Source organism: Lygodium microphyllum, chromosome 8, assembly GCF_053477565.2.
Source record: "Lygodium microphyllum isolate KBCC chromosome 8, Lygodium_microphyllum_v1.1.10, whole genome shotgun sequence".
Lineage (NCBI taxonomy): Eukaryota > Viridiplantae > Streptophyta > Polypodiopsida > Schizaeales > Lygodiaceae > Lygodium > Lygodium microphyllum.
Genome location: NC_141142.1, coordinates 75,397,166 through 75,421,644, shown reverse-complemented (window position 1 = coordinate 75,421,644; position 24,479 = coordinate 75,397,166). Strand labels below are relative to the sequence as shown.

The following is a 24,479-nucleotide window of genomic DNA, read 5'->3' as shown; positions in this document are numbered from 1 at the left end:
CTTTTTAAATTGAGCTGGAAAATACTCATGTAAAATCCACACCCCTTATGTGCACAAATTAGAAAGTGAGTATTTGACTTACAGGTTCAGCTATTGCTGCCTTACAGCTCATTGAGTAGTAATTGTAATGGGGTCCAAAGGGGAATAGGTGCACAAGGTCACATGAATGATAATCTAACTTTTGTTTCCAACAGGGTGCACAAATCCAGAAAATATATAATGCTGCACATAAGGATCGCCACATCAATCAACTATGAAAATAACATAAACAACCATGTTGGATGCTTGTAGAAAAAATTTACATTCACAGCAATCGCTTGGTTGTGGCAGGTAACAAATGTCTCTTAACTAATGTAAAAGAGAATACAACTGTCCTTGAAAACACGTCAAAATGTACTCTGTAGGAGATGGGACTAACATCAAGGGAACTTGGTGTTTAAAGGTCGATAAGATTCTTCCAAGAAAGCACAAGACGCATCACTTTGCAACCTTTTGTGATACAAGTACAATAGATGTGATTCTAGTGCCCACAATATTTAATCCTACAAATCCTGTAAAGGCATGAATTGCCATCCATGCAAATGTGCATCAGATATTGCCTGTCTCATGCAAGATAGTCTTTGAGTGGACATTGGTACAAGCAAAACAGCAAGACTAACAAGAACGGATACCCCCCCATTTCTGAGACCAAACTGTTACTAAGCAACTCAGAACTCGATGGTACCTTTCTTAGAGAATGTAGATAGCTATCATATAGTAAAACAATATTTACAATCTTATGAAGTGGCTCCAGAGGGCCCCTCCTCAATTGCACTTATCTCCCACCAGAGCTCGGGGTTGATGTTCGATAACAGACAAAGCCATGCCAGTCTGCTGGACAGCTCGAACAAATGATAAATTAGCTGTCACTGTGGGTGCATGGAAAGAATCCCCTGTGCCAAAAATTATCTTGTTCTTTTCCTTTACTTTTCCAGTTTCGGAAAGGCTCATCACACGGACAGATGGTGTATCTGGGTACACCCTGCATTGCAGAAGTTGGAATCATCAATAGATGCAATCATCCTTTAATTCCAAATCAACCCAAAAAGACTGGCATGCAATTATTCAAAGAGACGCATGCCATTCCTCAATATGAAAAAAGCATGCAGTACCTTCATGCAATGAAGCAAACAGATATTCATTAGTAATGCATATAAGAAATACATTTTCAGTCAACAACCAAACACATGAATTTTTGTAATATAATCAACCTTTTGTAGGGGGGCACTAATATGATTAACCTGTTGTAGAGGGACAATGACATCTATCCTGATCTGCAACATCCATGCAGCTGTGACACCATTTCAATGTTTAAAAACATTGATTGAGCTGACTAGTCTAGACAACGAGAGGACAAATGTACTTTTTCCTTTGGATGCTCTTGAATGAATGAGTCAGGGTTCAACAATCTTAGCATAGCCTTTAAAGTTTAATGAACTTTCCCAAAAGAAACCAGTGAAATCAAAGAATGATTTCGCATGTCTAATGGTCCAAAGAATAGGCCAATTGAGCACTAGTTTTACCTTTTTGGGTCAATCCTAATACCATCAATCGAGATGGCATGTCCAAGGTACAGAAGCTCCATGCAAAGAACTCACACTTTGATAATTTTGCAAACAACTACTCTCAACTTCAAAGACATAAGACGGTGTGCAATTGGTTAACATGTTCCTCTATTGACTTACCATAAACAAGTGTCTCATCAAGGAAGGCAACTATCCACTTTTCAAATATAGACAAAACAAATGACTTACCATAAGACATAAGACGGTGTGCAATTGGTTAACATGTTCCTCTAATGACTTACCATAAACAAGTATCTCATCAAGGAAGACAACTATCCACTTTTCAAATATAGACGAAACAAATCATTCATCATCTGTTGAAGAGCTGCAAGAGTGTTGGTAAACCCAAAAGGTAGGACCAAAAACTAATAGTGTCCATACCGTGCATAAACTGACTGCCAAGTGGGAAATGGCTATAAATAGCCAAAAAACCCAAAAACTGGCCGACCTGAAATTTGAGGCCATAAATATGTCCGACCAGCATTTAATGCTGGTAAAAATGCCAGGAATGCTCAGAAAAATCCCGAAAGGGTGGACAATGTCCGCCAGGTGAGGCAGGCTGAAGAATGCAAAAACTGCCCCGGGAAATGCGCATAAAATCCCGACTGGAGGAGAGAATGCACTGAAATGCAATAAACCGAGTGCTCTAGAATGAGCTACCTCCTCCGTCAAAACAAGTGATAGACAAGTCAGAGCTCCTAAAGTCCTCATCTAACTCAGACTGAGGCTCACAGGCAGGAGATGACAAGGCATGACAAACATGACTGCTAATACCCCCTCTCAGATCCTGGATGTGGCGGAAGGCCAAGGGAGAAACGGATCCTGGGGTGGCAAGAGGAATGCCAAGGTCGATGAAGTCCGTCGATAAAGATTGCCGATGAAGAAACTCCTCGCGATCCTGGGAAGCCCCCTCTAAAACAATAGGGGCCAGGAAATCCACAGCCGCATCACCGAGATCGTCCCCCTCTGAAAGGGATGGGGGGTACGAGGGAACCACCGGAGGAGAGGGTGGGGGAAGGGAAGGAACCTATGGAAAAGAGGGTGCATAAGTGGAAACGGGTGTAGCAATAGACAACTGCCTCGGAGGTCCCTGCATAAGAGAAGGGGAATGGAGCCTATAAAGCCCGCTCTCCTGCCAACCTGTCGCAATAACAGCCCCTGTAGAAGAATCCTCAATACAAACAGCCTGCTCGGTGAAGACAACCCGAGTACCAAGCCTAGTAAGGCCATAGACTGAGAGGAGTGGAAAGCCCAAGTCAGGAACATAAAGAGCCTAGGAAAGGGAGCTCGACGTGCGGTTGAGAAATAAAGGCAAAGTGCCAACACCACAAATAGGCACTGAAACAATGTCACCAACAGTGACTGAACCCTCAAAAGGGCATAGATCGTGCAACAAATCACCTCGGGGAGTCATATGACTAGAAGCTCCACTATCAACCAGCCAAGGCCTCTCAGAAGATGAGGCAACCACTGAAGAAGGCTCCTCCAAGTCAACAATATGAAGGAACACTGACTCATGGGTAACCGCTGGAGTAGAGGTAGAAGGCTCAGATGTTTTAGCTCCATCCTTCGCTCCTGGACGAAGGTGAGGGTACTTCTTCCAACATTTCTCCTTTGGATGTATCCCCTTCCCACAATATGGGCATTTAGGCTTCTCCGAGTCAAAGTCAGAACTTGAAGAACTCTCCTATCTTTTAGCCTGTGACTTCCCTTTCTTTTGTGTCCCCCCTCTCGAACCTGCAACAAAAGCTTTGATGGAGGTGGATTCACTGGCTACCTCTTTGGCGCACTTGTCATGCTCCAAAACAAGCGGGACAAGCTCCTCCCATAGAAGCTTCTCACGGGTCCTCGATGTAAGAAGGTTGGTGTAGAAGACATCAAAACGGGGAGATGGCAGCTGAGTCAAAAGAATCATGGCCATATCCTCGGAAGAGATCATCCTGTCAAGGGAAGCAAGCTCATCCCTCATGTCCTCCAACCTGTTGATATGATCCTTCATGGAAGAAGAATCATCAACAACGAGCATCCGTAATTTCTTCTCGAGAGTAATCCGATGGGCAAAAGTCTTCTAATGGTACAAAGAAGCAAGCTTTGTCCACACTTCCGCTGCTTTCCGCAACCTGCGCACATGCACTAGGACAGAATCCTGTAAGCTCATAAAGAGAAAAGATCGAGCTCATGAGTTGAGCCAATCCCATAAGGTCGCATGATCCATTGATGATCCAACGGTGGGATCCTCCACTGGACGGGAAATAGGGTGGGTAGCAAACTCCCAAAGATCAAAGGTATCAAGGATACACTCCACCTTACATGACCAAAGCGAGTGGCCAGCAAAACGAGCCTTCTGTGAAACATGGAGAGAACGGAGAATAGAGGGATCTTGATCACATGGGCTAGATGACCTCCGATCGTCACGTGAACTAGCACGAAAGTCTCTCCGTCTCTCACAGGAAGGAATAGAGACCTCATCCTCTGAATCAACAAAGAATTGGTGATAAGACATCTTCGTATATATCTGCAATCACCAAACAATCTGCAGAAGATGTTGTCGCCTGCAAGAGAAGAGAGAAAATGCTGCCGCCTGGAGAAAAAAACTATCGCCTATCCTCCAGATGATGACGCCTTCTCCTTTGCTGATGTTGACCACCTCCTGTTGGCTGTGTTTGATGCAAACGCAGGCTGCAAACACCTAGAAAACTGTCGCCTACTCCTCCTGATGCTGCAAAACAACAAAACGCAGGTATGGAAGGCTGCGTTTCAGCCTAGATAGCACCGCCAAGGGCTGGTTAGGAGGGAAGAAAGGCTGCACTTGATGGTGTCCTCCTCTGCAATGGAAGCTCTCCTCTGTACTCTCAGTTAGGCGATGATACCATGTGAGAGTGCGCAACGGAAGAAGAAACACGAACACAGAGGAAGAGAGAGAGAAAGCAGAAAATGAAGGAAGAAAATCTACACTGACTGAAATGAATGCTGAATACACTGAAATGGACTGATCAGTCCCTACACGCAGCCCAAAGCGTCAGTGAGGGCACCAGATCAGGCTGATGATGACAGCAGCACCAAAGACGGAGGAAGATGACGGAGTCGGAGTGTGCACCTGCCAAAGAAGGAGGGAAGATGATAAGACAACTGACTGCCAAGTGGGAAATGGCTATAAATAGCCAAAAAACCTAAAAACTGGCCGACCTGAAATTTGAGGCCATAAATATGTCCGACCAGCATTTAATGCTGGTAAAAATGCCAGGAATGCTCAAAAAAATCCCGAAAGGGTGGACAATGTCCGGCAGGTAAGGCAGGCTGAAGAATGCAAAAACTGCCCCGGGAAATGCACATAAAATCCCGACTGGAGGAGAAAATGCACTGAAATGCAATAAACTGAGTGCTCTAGAATGAGCTACCTCCTCCGTCAAAACAAGTGATAGACAAGTCAGAGCTCCTAAAGTCCTCGTCTGACTCAGATTGAGGCTCACAGGCAGGAGATGACAAGGCATGACAAACATGACTGCTAACATTTTTAATAGTTTTGACTCGAGAAAGAGGTTCTAAACTTCTATGGAACTGTCTCTTAAACAAAGAATGGTTAATTGAGCTCGAGTGATAATAGAGTCAATTGAGAATAATACATTATACGTTACATATCCATGATCCATTATTGACTTGTCACTTATGTCAAAGTTAGCAAGCTATACTATGGTTTAGAACTCAAACATTATGATTCATACATATCATACAAAGAAAATCGAAATTAACATGTAAATAGCCTATCTATAATATGGATTGAGTCAAGTTGCAACATCATGATTCTCATTTCAAAACAAATTGACAAAATGTCAAAATCGAGAATGAATCGTAATATATCATAAATAACTCATAAATGAGACTAAAGTCATATAATATTCAAATCTCAAGACAAGAATATATACTAGATTGACAAAGTCCCATCACTAAACAAAATCACAAAAAAATCAATCTCTCATCCAAAATCTTGAGCCCTCACTATTGTGCTAAGAAATGCACTTAGCCACTTAAACAACCCCAAAACATGCTTATTTTAGGCTTATTTTAGCCAACACATGCTATCAGTGTAGGCGTAAAGGGCATAAAAAGCCCAATTGCCGGTACTTCAAGAAAGAGCAAGAAAGAAAGAAACAACAGGGTAAGAAAAAGAAGGATGATAAGATAGATGATGACAGCTCTTCCTCAAAAGAAGTTGCAAAGGCAAATATTACATCTAGTGTGGTTATAGAAGAGCTTCCTGACACTGAAGAGATACTTGTTTTAGCCTCATGTAATGATGCAGATATTATGGCAGCAGCAAGTGATATGCACATCATCCAAAAGGAGGTAATTGATGCCTTACTTTCGGCTCATGATAGGCTGTCACAATCATGGATAGTGGACAGCGGTGCCTCCTTTCATGTTACTCCCTCTTTTGAGTCATTTTCTGAATACACTGCAGGTTGCCTAGGCAAGGTTTACTAGGGTAATAACTATACATGTGAGATAGAGGGTGTCGGCACCATTCACTTGGCTCTTGAAATTGGCCAAGAGCTGATTTTGCAGGATATTAGATTTGTACCTAGCATAAAGAAGAGTCTACTATCAGTTGGGCAGCTTGATGCTAAAGAGTATTTTACTACATTTGGTAGTGGATCTTGGAAGGTCCACAAGGGCTCTATGCTGATTGTTAAAGGCAGCAAAAGGGGGACTTTATATTACTTGCATTGTAAAGCATTACTTGCCAAGTCCTTGGTTGTGGCTGAAGTCCATTCACAGATGGAGCTTTGGCACAAAAGACTTGGTCATATGAACCAGAAAGGCCTTCAGGTTCTCTCCTCTTTAGGGAGATTTGATGTACAAGGCTCTGGTCTCGAATTTGTAATGATTGCTTATATGCAAAACAAGTGAAGTCTCCTTATTACTCTGGAGTCGTTAAAAAGTCTAATGCTCTTGACCTAGTACACTCTGATGTATGCACTATGCCTGTTAATTTGTATGGGGGTGCACGGTACTTTGTTACTTTCATTGATTTCAGTAGAAAGTCATGGGTGTATATACTTGAGAGCCGAAAGGAAGTGTTGAATTCTTTTAAAAAGTTTCATGCTTTTATTACCACACAAAAAGGGCTTAAGTTAAAAGCCATAAGAACAAATAATGGGAGTGAGTATGTCTCTAAAGAATTTAACAAGTTTTGTGAGATGCATGGCATTAAGAGAAAGTTGACAACCCCTTATAATCCTACATCAAATGGCGTGGCTGAAAGATTTAATCACACACTTTGTGAGAGAGTCAGATGCATGCTGTCCACAGCTAATCTCCCGCAGCAGTTTTGGGGAGAGGCTCTTAAAACTGCAATTCATGTATGCAATTGCTCTCCCAATCATGCATTGGAAAATGGCATTCCTGACGAGATTTGGTCTGGCAAACCTGCTTCATATGACCATTTGCGTGTCTTTGGCTATGATGCCTTTGTGCATGTACCTATAGAACAGAGGACCAAACTAGACATGAAATCCATCAAGGGCATCTTCATGGGATATGGAGATGAGGGAGAGATGGGTTATAGAGTTTGGCTTCCTCAGGGCAGGAAGATAGTGTCAGAGTGCAGCGGTGCGGAAGCGTAGGACTGAGAGAGAGAGAACGCAGAGAGAGACGAGAGAGAAAGAGACAGTGGAAGATGAAGATCTGCTGTATAAAGAGTGCTGAATACAAAGATATACACGGGCGCAGTGCGCTGGACTGCGTGTCTCCACCTTGACGATGCAACCTGTTGTTCACCTCGAAGTCCGCTGCAGTCTGCACTGTCTCCTGTCTGAAATCTGCGAACAGAGACGGAATATGCGCGTGTCACCGGTCTGTAATCTGCGAGCAGAGAAGTGTTGGAGACTGCTGAAGATGTCGGGTATTTATAGCCGAAAACTGGACAAAACAGGGCGCCAGAAAATAGCCTGTCGGCTGCATTAAATGCAGCCAACTGACTGCACTGGTCGGACTGCCACGTGGCAGTCCGACTGTGCAGTCCGACTGCACACCTGTCCGACTGCACACTGCCACCAAACCTGCCCTGCTGCCCCTGATCAGGCTATGATCTCTAACACCCCCTCTCAGAGCCTGGGCAGGGCAGAAGCCTGAGGGATCTAGAATGTCTCCGAAGTAGAGCCTGGGGAAGTGCCTTCGTAAACAAATCCGCAAGATTGTCCTCCATCTTGCAGTACTCCACAGTGATGGTCTCATCCAGAAGCTTCTCTCGAATGAAGTGGTACTGGATCTCTATGTGCTTCGTCCGGGCATGAAAAACAGGGTTCCTTGCCAAGGCAATGCAACTCTCATTGTCACATCGCAGCAAAGTAGGACGAGTCTGGGGGCACCCAAGCTCCTCCAATAATCTCCGAAGCCACACAGCCTCACATGTGGTGGAAGACGCAGCCCGATATTCCGCCTTAGTAGACGAAAGGGCTACCGTGGGCTGCTTCTTGCTACTCCATGAAATAACACCTGCACCCAAGGTAAAACAGTAACCTGTAGTAGACCGCCTGTGGTCCACATCACCGGCCCAATCCGAGTCGCTCCAACCTGCAAGTACAAGAGCTGAACCATCTGTGCATGCGGAGTAATGAATCCCTAAATCAGACGTCCCCCTCAAATACCGAAGTATCCTCTGAGCAGCCTACCAATGCACCGTCTTAGGTTCACTCATGAACCCTGCCAAGAGCCCAACAGCAAAACATAGATCAACCCTAGTGTTGAGAAGCCAAATCAAGGACCCAATCAACTGACGATAGCGGGACGCATCCGCCAAAGGAGAAGCTGAATGGGAAGTGGCCTTCCAGTTCGGATCCATAGGAGTAGATAGGGCCCGACAATCCTCCATCTCAAAAGACACCAAGAGCTCCTGTACATATCGTTGTTGAGAGATAAAGATCCCCCTTTGAGATTGATAAATCTCATGGCCCAAAAAGAAATGGAGTAGACCCAAGTCCGTCATCTCAAACGTCCGATGTAAAGCTGACTTCGTCTCTTGAACCTGCTGTGCATCATCACCTGTGACAATCAAATCATCAACATATAAGACAAAAAGCACACAACCATCCTCGAAAGTGTGAACATACAGCTGCGGATCGGCCTTGGACCGCCGATATCCCAACTGAGATTGGAGGAACGAATCAATCTTCTCGTTCCACGCACGCGGAGCCTGCTTGAGGCCATACAAGGCCTTCTTCAACCTGTAGACTTTCCCATCTGAAGATCCAAAGCCAGGAGGCTGCTCAACATAGATCTCCTCCTTCAAATCATTCAGGAAGGCCAACTTCACATCCAACTGGTAAACAGGCCATCTCCTATGGCCAGCCAAAGCAAGAACAGCTCTAATGGTCGCCATACGAGCTGTGGGGGCAAAAGTATCATGACAGTCAATCCCTGGGCGCCGTGCAAAACCTTTAGCAACAAGGCGAGCCTTGTGCTTATCCAAAGAACCGTCGCTAAGGTATTTGGTCTTGAAGACCCACTTGACTCCAATCACCTTCTTATTCAGGGGGCGGGGCACGAGTGACCAAGTGCCATTCCTCTCAATAGCCTCCAACTCGGCTTCCATAGCTTTCTTCCATGGTGCGGACTGTAAAGCCTCCTTCACGGCGGTGGGCTCTCGATCCTGCATAACACGGGTCATCAAACAATAGTTGGAGCAAACAAGCTCCGTAGAATGTGCCTGGTACCTCCGTGACCGCCGCGGACCATCCTGCGGTCCCCACTCCTCAGGAACCCCCTCGATCCCTGAATCACGGAGTGTGTCACGGGCCCAGCGAGGAGGAGGCCGAACCTCCCCTCGTCTTTCTCCATCAGCAGAAGACTCTGGAATATCCACCGGTGGTAACTCCTCTGAGGTGACCGGTGGAGCAGTAGATTCTGTGTCAGAAACAGAATCATAATCAAAAGGCACGGGCTCCAGTGGAACTGTAGAAGGAGCCCAACTCTCCCCTGGATCTCCAAGAACGGGATGCTCCTCACCCGTTGAAGTAGCCGGAACCTCCACAAACCGAACATCGCGGCTAGTGTACACATCCCGCTTGACGGGATCATATAGTCGGTAGCCTTGGGACTGGGAGCTGTAGCCAACAAATACCTGTTTGCGGGAAGCTGCTTCAAATTTATCACGGTGAGCCTTGGGAATGTGAACATAGGCATCACACCCAAAGACCCGAGAGTAAGAAACATCTGGCTTCGTCCCAAAATAAGCCTCAAACGGGGTCATCCCTTCCACGGCCGAAGTAGGGGATCGATTAAGGATGTGGACTGCAGTAGCCACAGCCTCGGCCCACAGAACCTATCGGTGCTCTATCATGGTGCGCGCCATCTCGATCACACTACGGTTCTTCCGTTCAAGAGTGTCATTTTCTTAAGGAGTGTTGGTATTGGCAAACTCCTGGTGAATTCCTCTATCTGCACAAAACCGAGCAAACTCATTAGACACAAATTCACCTCCCTTGTCGGATCGCAAGGTCTTCAACTTCCGGCCCGATCGGTTCTCCTCAAAGAGAAGCCAATCCTTGAAGTGTGAGAAAGCTTCTGACTTTAATGCCAAAAAATAGGCCCAAGTCATCCTGCTGTAGTCATCCAGGATCAACATGAAGTACGAGCTCCCACGCAAGGACTCATTCCTCATAGGGCCACATAGATCCGTAGATACTAGCTCCATCGGTGAAGTAGACCGCCGCGAAGCTGTGTGGGGAATGGCATCCCTATGTTGCTTCCCCCGAATGCAGGAAACACATGGCTGCTGGCTCACCACTATGTCTGGCAACCCTCGAACAAGCTGTCCACGTGACGCCCTCCGAAGATAATCATAGTTCAGGTGACCAAACCGAGCATGCCATAATTCTAACTGTGACTGAGAGGTAAGAAGAAGAGTAGAGAGGGCGGTGGAAGACTTCAATTTATAAATGCCGTTCTCCTCATATCCGGATGAGAGAACCTTCCTCGATCCACAATCAAGGACTCGCACCGAAGTACTGTCAAACTCCACCAAAAGACCAAGGGAGCAAATCTTATGAACTGAAAGGAGATGGTACCCTAATCCTGGTACATGCAAAACCTCTGAGGTATGGGTACCACCTCGTCCATCGGGAATAAGCTGCATCTTACCCCGACCTGCAATAGATACTGAAGAGCTGTCTCCAATGAGAATCTGCCCACGCGAGGGTCGCAATTGGGCAACACCATCTGATGAAGGAGTCATGTGCCGTGAGGCACCACTATCAACGATCCACTCTCGAGCCTGGGGAGCCGTCATCGCAGCATCAGAAGCATTCGGTGAAGCGTCCTCAATGACAACTAGATGAAGAAATGCAGCTGATGAGGGTGCAGCCACCGCTCCAGAATCCTTGGTGTCCTTCGTGTCTTTGTCAGGGCAATCCTTCTTCCAATGGCCAGTCTTTCCACAAATATGGCATGTGGAGTCTTTGTCCTTGTCCTTCTTGGACTTGTTATCCCCCTTCTTCTTCTTTTGGTCCTTCCCCTTCTTCTGAGAGGCTTGACCGGTCAGCGTCTCCAACTTGGAAGCATTCTATCCCTTTAATTGTTCCTCTTGGTCCAAGACCATAGGAACCAACTCTTCCCACCGAAGAGTAGACTCTCGTCCCGAAGCAATAAGGGCAGAGTAAAATGTACCGAATCGTAGCGGCAACTGGGACAATAGTGTGATCGCCATGTCTTCGGAGGAAATCGGCTTCCCCGCATTCTGAACCTGCATCTGAAGCTGCCTTAGCTTGTTAATGTGCTCCCGTAGCGAAGAAGACTTATTTACGGACAAGGTCCGCATCTGTACCTCCAAAGAAACCCGCTTCATGAGGATCATCCGATTGTACATCTGATCAAGCTCCAGCCATATCTCTCGAGCCACCGTCAAGTGCTCGATGTGAGCGATCACGGCTGTAGTACATGATAGAAAAAGAAAGGAACGAATCCTGGCATTCAGTTTGTCCCAATGAGACTGAGCCTTGGCCAACTCCGTACGAGCATCGGAAGAGAGTTTGGACTCATCTCTTACCGAGGGCTGGTCAATCTCCTCCTGTACCAGCTCCGCCAAATCATAGGACTCAAGGATGGCCAACATCATGACGCGCCAAATGCGGTAGTTGTCGCCGTCGAGCTTCTGATCTGCAGGAAGAGCCGGTAAGACAGGCACCTTCCGGTCCATAATCGCCTGGAACTCCAAGTCAAGCTCTGTAGACATCTTCACTTGTAATGCCTTCACAAACACAAAAGCAGCCCCCTCTGACTGGGAAAACTCAGCCTGCTAAGGCTCTTCCACGTCCTGAACCTTCTTCACCTGCCGGAGGAGATGAAAAAGCAAAACCTGCACTTGTAGGCTGAAAACTCAAACTTCCTCCGGGTCAAACAGCAGTAAACAACAGCAAATCCACCACCTGTACTTCTTTCCTGTGCGCCCACACTCGTTTCAGCCTTGTTCCAAGGCGCAGCCCTCCTGTCTGCCCTTAAATGCAAAAAACGCAAATTTGTGTCGCGATGGAAACTCCTCTTCAGGTTGATTCTGCGCTCAGTCAACCCTCGAACACTGCTCTGATACCATGTCAGAGTGCAGCGGTGCGGAAGCGTAGGACTGAGAGAGAGAGAACGCAGAGAGAGAAGAGAGAGAAAGAGACAGTGGAAGATGAAGATCTGTTGTATAAAGAGTGCTGAATACAAAGATATGCAGATATATACACGGGCGCAGTGCGCTGGACTGCGTGTCTCCACCTCGACAATGCAACCTGCTGTTCACCTCGAAGTCCCCTGCAGTCTGCACTGTCTCCTGTCTGAAATCTGCGAACAGAGACGGAATCTGCGCGTGTCACCGGTCTGTAATCTGCGAGCAGAGAAGTGTTGGAGACTGCTGAAGATGTCGGGTATTTATAGCTGAAAACTGGACAAAACAGGGCGCCAGAAAATAGCCTGTCGGATGCAGCCGACTGACTGCACTGGTCGGACTGCCACGTGGCAGTCCGACTGTGCAGTCCGACTGCACACTGCCACCAAACCTGCCCTGCTGCCCCTGATCAGGCTATGATCTCTAATAGATAGTACGCAGTCAAGATGCAGTATTCAATGAGGCAAAGTTGCTGAAAAATGCTACACATGGTGATCTTGACAAAAAGAAGGTCAAATTTCAGTATGAGCAGCCAGCCATTCAACAGCCATTAGCTGAAATTTTCGTCCCATTTGATGCTGAAACTGAGCAGCAACCTATTGTGCTACAGCCAGAAGATCATGGACAGCAAATAGATGCATAGGATGAAATAGGACAGCAAGAAGAACATGCTGAAAACAGATTACAGCAGCAGGAAAATGCTGAAAATTAGCCACCTCGTGATGGTGTGCACATTCCTCAAGATGTAGGCCCACTGCCTGAGAATACAGATCATTGGGTAAGACGGTCTACACGTGTCAGAAGGCAGACACAGAGGTTTCAGCCATCTTTGGATTGCATTTTGTTGACTAATGAGGGTGAGCCTTTGACATTTAAAGAGGCACAATCATGTGAAAAAAAGAGAAAGTGGGAGCTTGCTATGCAGGAAGAGATGAAGTCTCTATATGCAAATAACACATGGGAGCTTGTACCTTTGCCCAAGGATAGGAAAGCTATTCCTAATAAATGGGTTTACAAAGTGAAATGTATTGATGGAAAGCCCAAGTACAAGGCACGGCTGGTTGCTAAGGGCTATACACAAAAGGAAGGAATAGACTTCTAGGAGGTATTTTTTCCAGTGGTGAAGATGACTACGCTTCGTGTTTTGTTTGCTCTCACTGCATCCTTGGGTTTAGAGTTGGATCAGATGGATGTGAAGACTGCTTTCTTCATGGTGACTTGGATGAAGAGCTATACATAAAGTAGCCAGAAGGATTTGCTATTCCAAGAAAAGAGCATTTGGTTTGTAAGCTGAAACGCAGCTTATATGGGCTGAAACAAGCCCCTGGACAATGGTACAAAAAATTTGATACCTTTATGCTCAACCATGGATTTAAACGCAGTCATGCATATCACTGCTTATACACTAAAAAGGCTGATGATGGCAGCCTTATTGTGCAAGTTTTATATGTGAATGACATGCTGATTGCAGGAAAGCATAAGAGTACTTTGAATGCTCTTAAAAGGCAGCTCGGTTCAGCCTTCTCTATGAAAGATTTGGGGGCAACTAAACACATTTTGGGCGTGCGAATTAAAAGAGAGAGGGCAGCATTTGTTGTTTCTCTCACAAGACAAGTACATCAGCAAAGTACTTGGCAGGTTTAATATGGCTGATGCTAAGCCTCTTGGTGTGCCTTTACCGCCACATACAAAGCTTAGCAAAGCTGATTGCCCTAAGGATGATGCGGCTGCTAGTGTCATGAAGGGTATACCTTATGCATCAGCTTGTGGATCTTTGATGTATGCCATGGTTGCAACTCGCCCTAACATTGCCCATGCAGTGGAAGTTGTTAGTAGATTTATGTCTAACCCTAGCAAGCCACATTGGGAAGCAGCGAAATGTATCTTCAGATATTTGAAAGGTACTGTCGCGAGAATGTGAAAATTTGATGCTTTGCTTATGTTTAATTGACATTTGATTAAAGGATTAATCAAATGTGCAATTAAAAGATGCACATGTGTTGCACATGTGAGGTGCAAGCTCCTTTCTCACAGTTGAAGGCCGAAGGAAAACTATGAAAAAGATGGGTGTCAAAGGCAAAAGTTGTAACAAGTTACACTTGTTAGATTCTAGGTGAATTTTGGTGTCAGTTTGCCCCTAGGACCATTAATTGGCCATTAAGTGTCAGTGGTGACACTAGGGACTAGGCATTAATTGATAGATTAATGCTTGTCCAAGGGTCAATTAATGCATGGAACCACTTTGGGTTGCAAATGGTCTAGCCAATTAATTTTTTGATGGGCAAGGTCAATTTTCTGGGCATGGATTAAGGGCTGAATTAATTTTCAGAATTAATTAATTCTAAAAATTAATTGAATGGCTGGAGATTGCTGAAAATGGATTAAGAAAGCTGACCACTTGGCAAAACTTTCCCATGCAAGTTGGGGAAAGGCTAAACAGGGCTGAAGGGAGAGGGAAATCTCGTTTTTTCATTTTGGGAGCTGTTGGAAAGAGGTGTTGGACTGTTGCTGCTAGCTTTTGGGGCCATTTCCCAACCATTGGAGACCATTTTGGTAATGGAGATTGCATATTCTTGACCTTGGGAAGCTGGCAATTGCTGCTGATGCACTTTCTCCTGAAGATCACAATCTCTGATGCTCCTATTGTTGTTGGTGCATCTGTTTGGGGCTGGTACAGCAGGGCAACAGCTGATTTTGATCAATTCTTCATGACAAATCTCAGAATTTTCTCTCTACAGCATTCTCTCATCTCCTTCAGCCTATGCTCAGCCATTCTCAGCAATTCTTAGCCATTCGGAGAAGATCTCAGTCATTTTTGGTGGGCTGATCTGTAATTTCTGCAGTAAACCCTAATTTACAGCAAAAATTAGGGTTTAGCAGCCACCTTGGGATCCGTGCCAGAGATTGAATGCTCAAGGAACTGAAATCAACAGCTGATAATTGAAGATTATCAAAGGATTTTAGGAGCCAGTCCATCCCAAATTGATTTGGGGCAGCATTTGGCCAGCCAAGGGTCAAATTGGAGAAGAAGTCCTGGGTGAAACAAGGGTCAAATGACCCAAAAGGCTTGCTGGACATTTATGATAGCAAGAGCAATTGGTTAGCACGAGGAGATTGAAGAATCTCGAGTTGTACTCCTTCCAATTGAATGAAAGCTAAAGAAATACCGCAAGGGACGCCAATTTTGGGGCCAACAGGGTGTCTACTATCCAAGAATGTTATGGTAAAGTGTGTATTTCATTTTATGTGCATTTATTTATTGCTGTAATTAACTCTTAAATCAGGTTATCACCACCCATTCCAAGAAGGAAGGCTGGTTTCAGGTACACAAGAAAAGTGTATATGCTATGAAAAGGATACACTAGAGTTGCAGGGATTTTGTGATTCAGACATGGCAGGAGATCTTGACACTAGGAAATCTACCAGTGGGTATGTTTCTATTTTGGTTGGTGGGGCTATCTCTTGGTGTTCAAGATTGCAAAAAATTGTGACACTAAGTACTATTGAAGCTGAATATATTTCAGCCACAAAAGCTTCTAAGGAAGCTATTTGGCTTGGCCGTCTGGTCAAGGGTTTTGGTCTTTCTTCATGTACTCTAGTGCTTGGCTATGATAGCCAAAGTGCAGTATGCCTGGCTAAGAATGCCATGTTCCATGCGCATACCAAACACATAGATGTTCGGTATCACTTTATTCGACAGGTCTTGGATGATGGTCTTGTCACACTGACTAAGGTCAAAACCCAAGATAACCCTGCAAATGTTCTCATTAAGTGTCTTGCAAAGGCAGCATGAGCATTGCATTCGTTTAGTGGGAGTTGGTTAGCTTAAAGGTACCACTTTGGGCCTTTAAGTGGGAGGTTGTTGGGTGTAAAGTCACTTCGTCTCCGTGAAAATAGTCTTACGGGTGTGAACACGCCCTTATTGTACCTTGTATCCTACATATAAATACATTCTTTTATTCTTTATGTACCGTCACAAACTGGTACACCTATCTCTGTGCTCACTCTCTCTAACTCTCAGCTCAGCTCTGCAGCTCACACCTTGATCTCGCACTCCATTGCGCACTCACCCCTTCACTCCAAAATGAAAGCACCAACTGGTATGGCGTCACGATCAGCTAGACAGCACCACAAACTAGGATAGCAATGGTAAGAGGGCTCGGGCTCAAGGTGTGATAGGGGAATGATGACGAAGGAATCAATGAATAAGTGTGGAGTGGAGTGGAATCAAGAATGGATAAATGCCCATGCCCTATTTATAGGCACATGAGCCATTGAACCCTTTTGGGTGGCACTCCAACTCTCTCACATGACCCACTCCAATCCTTTTTGGGACTGTAAGTGCGAAACTAGAATGAACTAATGAAAGAAAATGCAATTAATGAATGGGTTTCTCAACACTTTCCACTAAACTTTGATTTATATCTATTTGATATGTTGCACATCATCGAACTTGTACAAATCAAAATGAGCCATCCATTTAGCCAACCACGAATCAATTTTTGTCTTGTCACATTCCTTCTACCATTTGAAGGAATCAAGTTGAAACTGAAGAAGTAAAGTCCACATGGTTCAGCTCAACAAGTTGCTATTGCATCTCTTTAAGCTATGTATGTAGAGGCACCACAAGCGATGAATTTGCCTTGGACATGAGAAAAGAAGAGCCATTAAGATGACACCCATGCATATTTTGAGGATCAAAAGTCAAATGGACATCCTCCATGCATGGGGTTCACCCACAACGCGTGCCTCAAACAAAGATGTGTTGTGAGAAGCCATGGTGACAAGAAGGGGCGATATTGGTCATGCGGTGGTAGTAATGAGAAAATGAATGAGATTGTAATATAGAGAGTTATTAATGTTCTCAAAGTCGATGCACATGAGTGAGTAAATGAGATGAAAGAAGAGGTTTTAGGTTGTTAAGGCAATCTATGGGTGAAACAAGATTGTAATAAATGCAATCCTCCCCGAAGTTTGGGTGAGTGTCTCCTTTTTTACCATTGTGATGGGCATGGTTTAATAGAGGAGGGATATTAATCAAATCTAGCAACAAAACAAAATCATGGCTCCCCCCCCCTCCAACTCTATGTGTGGACTTAATATGCCGCCATAAAGATGGACACACAACCCACGCAACAGGATCTATGTTCACCAAAAGCCATGTAGACTACAAGTGTCAACTACTGACAATAAAACCAACACAAGGCTATCAAAAGGTATGTGGACTGCAAGTGTTGACTATCAACTAAGGACAGCACCAACTTCTCCCACCAGCCCCTCCATCATTGCTTCAACATAGCTGTCGCTTGTTTCCACATACCCACAAGCTACTAATCATCCACCACCCTCCGACATTGACCGCCATCATCATCACCCACACTGCCACCCACAACCACCTAGAACAGCACCTATTCTCTCACCTCCATGCCTTTCTTCTCTCCTAGCATACTCCATTCTCTCACTTCAACATCACCACATTCTCTCCCCTCAACAACATACACCTCTTAATCCACAATAACATTCATTGTATTGTTAGCATTAAAAGTAATGTTCATTTTAAAAACAATGTTAGCATTAACATAAAAATGTAATAAAGTTTTGGCTTTTCTATACATTAGAGCTTCTCAATTGCCAACACTAGACTGCCATGGTCACAGAGTGGTAAACCCCCAAACCTCAATCATTAACACCAAAAAAAAACTTGAACAAAAGCATAACCCCATGCACATCTTGACACGAGTACCAAACAAGAAGCATACCTTCTCATACCCAACACCTATAACACGTATTCCCTGTGCATGCTCATCTTGCTAGTAGCGTGCCATACCACCCTATACAAGATGAAAGCATACATGTCAAGTATGGACCATCACAATCCCATGAGCAAACAATGGCTTTTGTGCACATCATCATATCCCATGCCAAATAGCATATTGACGCTCTAATACCAATAAGACACCCCCCCTAGGATCCAACCTATACGTGAGACATGACACAAGTCATATCTATGGTAAAATATATAAAGGGGATGCACATCAAACTCACCCTCTAGCCATAGAGCCAATCAAGCTCATTGCCAACCTTGAAGCTCACAATGTACTAAGCCACAACCACATCCCAAGGGCTAGCATCCCATATCACCAACCCACACTATCCTTATATACAAGCACATTAGCCAACCCGCCAAGAGTCCAACAATGGTGATCATACAATGGGCACAATACGGCCTTGAGTGCTATAAATAGGACTCAATTGCCCTAACCCTAAAGTGCCCCTAGTGCATTCACACTAGGCCTCTTCATGACCATTATGACCAATGCTATTGGCGCCCATCTAGATATCGAAGTGCATAATGTCTGGAGCTCGTGTTCAACAGTGATATGTCACGTACGATCTTTGTTATGGTGAATAATATGAGCCCAGTAAGAAGATGCAATTAGAAAATGTAAAACAAAGAGTGAAACGTAGGAAGTAAAACTTGGTCAACTCAACAATGAAAATGTACTGCAAGCTTCCCATTGTAGGACAAGCTCAAGGCAATAAATACATAGATCAAGCTCCAATTCTAACCGTTGCACAAGATTCCAAGTCCATGAGATCTAAGTAGTTGTTGCATCAAGTTGGACTAGATAGTAAAATAACATACCTTGAATCAAGTCTTACCGCTAAAAGCATCCAAGTCATAGCAATTAGTACGGTAGATACTAGTGCGGGATAAATTGGAGCGAGGTACACTAAGGGGGGCTGCCTTGGAATCCCCACCTACTAAAGGAGGATTTTCTAACTAGGTAGCTGCACTATGTAAGTAAGTCTAAGGGGCAGCTTGAATCTAGGTGGGAATTCCCTGTGGTATGGCTGCCTCAGGGAAGATATAAAGTGCATTGTGTGTGGGTAGAGTTCTTGACAATAGAGCACCATTGAGGAGGGTATGGACACTTGCAAAAGGGTAAGTGTAAAGTGCATTGTGCATGGGTGGAGTTCCTGACTACAGAGCAATGCAGCATTGTTGCACTTTGTTGTGAAGCAACCAACTCTTTGATCACCTTCAAACATGTATTTAGAATATTGAAAACATCAAACCATTGGTCACACCTAAGCATACAAAGATCAATTTCCTGCTAATGCACATGTATACGTGAAACACGATGCTTATGCATCAAAAACACGATGCTTATGCATCAAAGATGTATACACCAGAAATCATGAAGAGAACAAGAAATACTTACAGTAACAATTTCAAAAGCTCCTCTGCTCGTCTCCTCTCTTGAGATCCTCCACACAATGCCACTAAAGACTTGAACTCCATATAAACTGTTCTTGAAATAAAGGGTTTTCTATGTTTCAAAATATCTTTCATCTCCTTCAACAAAGGGTTTTTAAGCTCTTCTTCTGCCTGCAGGCATGACAAAGCAGGTAATATTCCCTGCAACAACACAAAGAGACAAATGCAATGACAAAAGTGTTGGCCTCATACCTGTTCTCTCATAAACTGAGCAGTGTTCCCAAACCTCTGCTTTCGCTCCTCATTGCCCATAGTGACAATCATAGATGCAGCTCCATTGCTGGCTTCAGACACAATTGCTATCAATGCTGTTGTGTCCAAGTTGACCATGCTCAATGCCAGATCACAGTTTGCTGCATTGTCTAGCTTATTCCCTTGAAGGCCCAATGCTGATAAGAAAGAGGTAAAAGGTTCATTGCAGTCTCTGAAGACGTATAGGAATCCATCAGTTGCTTCCTCAGTAAGCTTCTCTTCCCACCCTTGAAATCGGCTCTTTTCCTTTTGACAATCAGTCTTTGAACCTTCATCTTTAAGAGGTAAAACTTTATTGAATGATAGATCCAGTTTTAGTTCTTTTCCCAAGTACGAATCTCCATTGTTTGTTGTTTGAACTTGATCTAAAGGAGTACTAATGTCAATTCGCAAGGTAGCACAATGTTCAGAAGTTCCACTAATTGTTACCATGGACATTGAATTTTGCAATGGCCTGCTACTAGCAACTAGTTCTTGGGGGGACTGTATGTACACCCAGTCTTCATCCTCTGATTCAGGTGACAACTCACTGGAATCTCTGGATAAATCTAAATACCCAGATTTGCTGTGATCAAACTCCTGCAATCCAAGCATTTCTACCCTAGAAGCACAAAACTCAGTCACAAAACCTCTCACTATGTTGGTCGAAACACCTTTGGCAAAGCAGAATAGCACAGCGACTGGTTGCAGTACACTGATGACCTGAGTAGCTGCCATCTTGAGTAACTCTGTGCGAAATTTCCATCCTGTGAATGGAATGCATGGCTCTACCCAATTCAGGTACTTTGGATTGCGATCTGACACAATAATCCACACTGGTTTTGCTTGAAATGTGCACACAATATCTACATGTACCTCACAGAACTCTGTATGGCTGTTTGTTTGTCTTGGAGTTTGCTTTGATTGTGGCAAAGGAAATGTATGAAAAACAGCTGACACAGCATCAACGGAAGGATGGTGGAGGACCCGTACCACTGCCTCAAGGTACCCAAGATTTGTACTGCAAGAAAGGCTACTTCTTAATTTTCAATAGAGCAACCTTCAAGCTACACTCCAAAGTAATCAAGCCTCTCCTAATTGTTCCCATTGATCCTTATCAGGCAGCATTATCTCGACTAGCAACTTAGGCCCTTGAAAATAATGACACAAATATTTGATCGTGTACTGTATCAGACTTTAGCAACTGAACTCAGAAAAATGTGCTAAATTTGTAAAAATTAGCCAAGGTGAGATCAGTTTTCCAACTTTATCTCCACCCCCAAAGAAAGAATTGTTTCTCAGGAAAGAGAAGGCAGAGAGATATCGCCATGGGCGATAAGATGAGTCACCTGTTCAGTGCTGAGGAAGCCTTGGGAGAGCCAGAAATGCGATCTAGGAACCTGAGCTCTGCGCGGACGATTTTCAAAAGACGGGCACGGCTTGAGAGGTTGAGCTTGTGAGGAGGCAGGGAAGCCACTTGGCCGAGCAGGAGACGGGCACGGACTTTGACTGGCTCCTCCATGGGGGAGCCCTTCTCCCTCCTGCTTCTGCTTATTCTTCCTCGTCCTCTGTTTCTGTGTGTAATTGATACTCCTATTCATTCACCCAACATTGCTTTGCTTTCATGCACACTCTCGCCCACATTCTTGGGTTGCCCGCCCTTCCCAACCGGTTTCCGGTAAATGGCATGCACACTTGTGATGCCTATCCTCACTAACTCGCGATGGCATTCCCTAACTAAGTGTTCACAAAAAACTGAGGTTTAGTGTCGAGTAAATTGTTAACTCTTTTTGGGAGGAGGGGCGGGGGAAGGAGGATTAAGTTTCTAGAGAGGTCTTTGATTTTAAAATCTAAGGTCCATTTAATTGTAATATGGCTAAAACACCTACAATTCTCACAAAAAACTTGCAAATTGTCAAGAGTGAAGGTTTTTGTATCAACTTGAAAAAATGTTTATCATGAACACTACATTCACTTCATCCTAGAGGTAGTTCAAATTTTGGAAAGGCTTTCTCAAAATATGTCAAGAAAGAAAGTAGCCTCTTGAAAGATACATTAGTTTACTTACAATGTAAAAATATATAACAAAACTGTTATAATAAGGATCACCCCCCATGGATTTGAATGGCATCATGTCAAGCCAAAATGTGCTAATATTACTAGCAGAAATGTAGAAACTGGGAATGTCACATTGTTTAAAAGATAGGTTTCACAAAGAGGGACCATTAAGGAAATGATTTTGTTCAAGGTAAACTATCCATATAAATGATTTCCTAAAGTGCAAGATATTTGGGGGTGCAAGGAAATCTCTTGGAGGGATGGGACCCTTATCCATGATCTTAGAGTACAATCCACTTTTGCAAGAGTGTCCTTTAAAAGGCTAGCAAAGAATAAGGTTCACTTGAAAGATATGTAGTTTTAGTTAAGAAATTACATCAATCTAAAGGAACAACTAGTTAGATCACTAGCACTCCTCAAAATCTATATGATGGATCCATCAACAAAAACTCTAACCAAGACCTTGCCCCTTATTCCCCCACAACCCCCCCCCCCCCCAAAAAAAAAGAAAAGGAGAGGGCAACTGCTATGTGTAAAAAATAACATTGATAATGCTTTTGTAAGGTGCTTTAAATATGTAAAGGTTTTCTTAAGAGCTCTACAATTTCATTTGAGCTTTAAGGTTTGATTTACCCTCTTATTGAGGTTGTACATGGCCTTTACTTATAATATTAAATGAGTGTCTACATTAAAAGAGCTCCATAAGTGCCCCTCCCCACCCCAAAACCAAAAAAAAAAATCACTCTCTTAGTGAAGGCCCCAAGAAGTATCACTCTAATGGCCAAATGTGAGCAATAAAAGTTTATTCTTAAAATTTCATCAATGTGGGAAGTAGCATAATGAGTGCTTTTCCTTGGGCATGAGTTTACATAAACTATTTTGGAGCTTAAATTTCGTACTCATAACCAAATATCCCATATAAGAAAACTTATATTCTCCCTAAAGTGAACTCAAACTTGCTCTTATGTTCAACTTGTTGCTCAATAGTCTCTTCTCCCATCTTTTGCATGCATTATATTGTCATCCAACAACCTTCATAATCCCAAAATCATATTCTTACAACAATAATTTGTGTAAACACATCGCCTAACTACAAGTTTGCATGATGATTTCTTACCTTGACATATCTTGGTATGCAAATCGGATGCTATATCCACGCGTAGTGAACTTCGAAAGGTCCCTAAGAACAAAGAACTCTACAAAAGCTCATAAAGCAAGAAGAGAGATTTGCATGACATGAGACAAAAAGACAAATTGGATACAATCTTCCCCCATGCCTTGTGTGAGCGCTTCACAAGGCATGTATTTATAAATTTATTAATCTCCAAGCTCAAAAATAGCCCAATTTACAATTAGCATGCACTGCTTTTGCCCAAATAAAGAGTAAAGCGTTTGGGTGTCCAAAAAGTCGGGATGTGCCCAAATACAATGTCCAATAATGAAATATTTAAAACCGAGCGCCTATGCGCATACAAAATAATAAATGTTTGTCAAGCGTGCTTAAATAAATATTGACACCATGCCTTAAGTGATAAGATATGCGCCCATCTGTTAGAAAATAATACGATAAAATCCACAAAAGTGAATATCTAGCAGTCTTCAGCTACAAAATAATCAAATAGATTGGAACTCTGTCCTAATCTTAATTTAATACAAGTGCACTCTAAACTCATAAACGTCCATTAACTTAAATATGTATTTTGCGGAATCACCTACATACACATTAAATTAACATGACGCCCGAAAAGGACAAGCGTCCCCGTCAACTTCTTGCACAAGGAATCCACCTTGTGTACGAGCCCCGGCAAATAAATATAGTTTTACGAAATCCACCGAAAAACCTCACGGAATCCATCGTGGAATATGCCTCCTGGCATCATACCCCCGAGGTGGGATAGCAATTGTTCTTACTTGCTATTAGCTCAATGTGGAGCAAGCAATGAGGAGTAAGCACTTAAGTAGCTGACATGCATCCATTGGGCTTCTTCAACATGATGATTTTTAAACTTAACCAAATATCTAGAATATCTATGACCAGTTCTAGTGGTCATAAAGTCAGTGTCTAGAATAGTTTCAGGTTCAAGTATTTTAGTTTCTTCTTCTAACAAAGGAGGGTTTTCATAGACAGGGTGAACAGGTAATTGGCCTCTAAAAGGTCGTAATAAACTGATATGAAAAGTATTATGTATCTTCCAATGTTTGGATAGTTCTAATTTAAATGCATTGTCATTGATCTTGTGAATTATTTTGAAAGGTCTATAAAATCTAGGTGCTGACTTAACAATAGGGTGTTTCTCAAAACTTTGCAATCTTCTCTTTTCAATGTGTAACCAAACATAATCATCAATGTTGAAACTCATGGCTTTTCTTCTCTTATTAGCTTGCTTAGTGTATGATTACTGGGCTTTCACAATCATGTCTTTAACTTGAGTAAAAATAGTAGCATGCATATTGGCAATATCATCAGTAGCTTTAACTTTGTTTGATAATGATGTAACTTGTGTAAGTAATCTATGTCCATAAATGATTTCAAATTGTGTTTTATGTGTAGCTATGTGTGGTATATTATTATATGCAAATTGAAGTAGATACAAGTGTATATCCCATGTTTGTGGTTTTGAAATTATGTATGTACGCAAAAGATCTAGAATTGTACTGTTAG

General features: G+C 43.5%; 1 protein-coding gene across 1 annotated transcript; it reads right to left on the bottom strand.

Moving 5' to 3' along the window:
* Nucleotides 1-299: 299 nt before the first annotated feature.
* On the bottom strand, nt 300-21,497 carry LOC148032465 (uncharacterized). The gene is made up of 4 exons (XM_087683137.1): nt 21,109-21,497; nt 19,721-20,780; nt 19,473-19,639; nt 300-1,021 (listed from the first exon to the last, which is right to left on the bottom strand). Exons 1-4 carry the CDS (start codon nt 21,279-21,281, stop codon nt 805-807), a joined length of 1,617 nt encoding a protein of 538 aa, XP_087539263.1. The 5' UTR covers nt 21,282-21,497; the 3' UTR covers nt 300-804.
* Nucleotides 21,498-24,479: the final 2,982 nt, after the last annotated feature.